Source organism: Priapulus caudatus, unplaced genomic scaffold (genome assembly GCF_000485595.1).
Source record: "Priapulus caudatus unplaced genomic scaffold, Priapulus_caudatus-5.0.1 Scaffold156, whole genome shotgun sequence".
Classification (NCBI taxonomy): Eukaryota; Metazoa; Priapulida; class Priapulimorpha; order Priapulimorphida; family Priapulidae; genus Priapulus; species Priapulus caudatus.
Genome location: NW_014577217.1, coordinates 673140 through 675700, shown reverse-complemented (window position 1 = coordinate 675700; position 2561 = coordinate 673140). Strand labels below are relative to the sequence as shown.

Sequence of the window (2561 nt, the reverse complement as noted above, 5' to 3'; positions counted from 1 at the left end):
TAGTGAAACGCCTTGTTCGGTAAAGTTGATCGGTAAAGTTATTCGGTAAGTTGTTCGGTATGCCTTCCAAATAGCGAACAAACAACTTTCGTCGGTTAACGAATAACTTTTAGCGGACGTTAGTGAAACGCAGCCCAGTGCTTTAGAGTGCAGATGATTTGCGCTGTTAAAATGTGCTCACTACTATACTCCTTTGTCTGCGAGTTGCACTAAAAGTGCATCCAGTGTGGGTTACAAGCCGTAGGCGTAGTCCCTGTAATAGCCCTATTTAAAAAAATTCTGTTTATTGGCGTTCATCTTCATAAACATTGTTTTAAATGATAATGTAATTATCAATAATAAATTTAGAAGTGATCACAAAACGAAAACTGAAAGAAAGTGTACATTTGAGACCATTTCATTGAAAAGGTTGGCTAATGAATTGTGATTTCGTATTGACATACCTGACGTAGACATTTGCTTCATTTTCATGATATCTGGAAAGGCTAGGCTGTGTGTCTGTATGTAGTCGACCGGCCACAGGGAGTCATATACCAGAATACTTTCCGAGTGAATGAAATAAACGTCAGCATTCACTGACCAGTCTGGCTGCACCAGCGCACAAGGATGGCTGAAGCTCATCAGGCAGTTGCATTTACATTCCAAGTTACACACGATGGACTTGAGGTAGATTTTGACCATGAAGTGATCGCTTCTATCTGGAACAGTGGGGTGCGATCACTGTACAAGAATTTCCAAAGACATTGGGTAAGAAAGGCTTGGTGCCAAAATAGCTAAGCATAATGAATACAAGAATGTTGTGTCGATTTTGGTGTGATTTTACACAAGAAACAAAAGTTTCATGATTTATTGAGGCACTTCTACATAGATTTTTTACAGGCGCATTATTTGTTCATTTTCTATTAATGCTGAGTAAGAGACTAAAGTGAAGTGCCCTCTGTTTCATTTAGTAAAAATTGTTTTGCAGGTCAGTGTGTGTGTACCTAGGTTTTGATGCTGTTTCTTGATTTCAGTCCTGTTGTTACTTATAGGTGTTATTTTTGTACTAAGGTTTGTCTGAAACTATAGTATATGCTAGATTTTAGCTGGTAGGGTTTCATCTCTTTCCAAGTGTCTTATCTGCCTGGTGTGATTAGCAGGAAACTGTAGCCAATAATTGAAAATTACAATTAGGATGTACGAATGGCACTGCTTATAGCCACAATGTGCTACAAATTCAATATTTTTAGCTGGCCTTAGGTCGGATTGCGATTAAATGCGACGCGACGCGACACATTGCAACTAACTGCGACTGAGCGCTTAAGGCCCCCGCACACAGTGAGGTTCGTGCTGAGCACGGAGCGTGAGCTTCGTGCTCAGCAGGAACCTCATACCCCCGCACACGCTGAGTTGTCAGCCTCGCGAGACCAAAATTCGCGGGTGCCACTCTGCCAGGTGCATGGGTGCACGAAGAGGTCACTGGAGCGGGTGCACGGCAGAACCAATTAAAATGCGCAGCCATTCCGGAACAACTAAATACGCATGCGCCGACACTCAGCAGGAATCTCACACCTCCCGTTGTCAGCCTCACGAGACCAAAATTATCAAACACGACAGATATTTTCCTCACCACCTCGCGAGACCGAAAACTCGGTGTAATCGACTCCGCACACGGTGAGGTTCGTGCTGAGCATGAAGCTCACGCTCCGTCAGCAGTACATGTACTTCCAGTCGTGCGAACATCGTGTGCGAGGGCCTTTAGGTCGACAGCGACGCGACTGACAGCGACGAGCAACGACTACTAACGCTGGCAGTCGCAGGCAGTGACGCGATCGTCATAGCGAGTTGCAACCAGTTGCAGAAAATCAGTCGCAGACAATCGCTTCGCCGAAGGCCGACCTAAAACGTAAAAACTGGTCTAGCTTGACCGGTTAATAGTGGAGGTTGATAGGCTAAGTAGTGACAAGTACCCGTGCTAATGCAAACATGATTGTGTTTCAGCATGATTTGAAAGCTGGCATCTACCCTCTGGAGCCTCACACGTTACTCGTGTGCATCCTGCTCTCATGGGGTTTACGTGCTGGTCTCGGGATTGATATGTCGCTCGGTTCTGTTGATCACATATGTCATCTTATTCCATGGTTAGTGACAATTTGCAGCCTTACATGTATTAAGCCTGCCTAGTTATACAAAGTGTGAAAATTTGCGCTATCTATTCTCTGGTCAGTAGGTGGCTCTTTAAAATGTAGGTATGGAATTTTAAGCATGCTGACAAAAACCTTGTTCATTTAGCAGCAGAACTATTTCTTGGTGCTTGCATTAGGACATGTCATTCATGATTTAAAATAATGTATTTTTATTAAAATGATTTCAGATATAAAATCATTCGAAGTGAGGTTGAACCTGCTCATGACCAATGCCAATATCTTTTGTTTCCTCTTGCCTTGCAACTTGCCTGTTGCCTTGCAACAGATTATTTATGAGCACAGTTTACAAACAATGTTACAGGGTGCGAAATTAACGCGAGTCCGGAGTCAAATACTCCCTGATTTACTGACGGACTCCCTGATTTGACATATGCA

At 43.3% G+C, this 2561-nt stretch overlaps 1 protein-coding gene across 2 annotated transcripts in view; it reads left to right on the top strand.

The window, feature by feature from the left end:
- The first annotated feature begins 454 nt into the window (after nt 1-454).
- The window catches only part of LOC106806370 (carnitine O-palmitoyltransferase 1, liver isoform-like), a 26273-nt gene continuing 24166 nt past the window's right edge, over nt 455-2561 (top strand). For both annotated transcript variants that reach the window (XM_014808290.1, XM_014808288.1), the window contains exons 1-2: nt 455-747; nt 1981-2120. In XM_014808290.1, coding sequence (XP_014663776.1) covers nt 607-747; nt 1981-2120 — 281 coding nt within the window. In that variant the 5' untranslated portion in view covers nt 455-606. The remainder of the gene's footprint in view (nt 748-1980; nt 2121-2561) is intronic.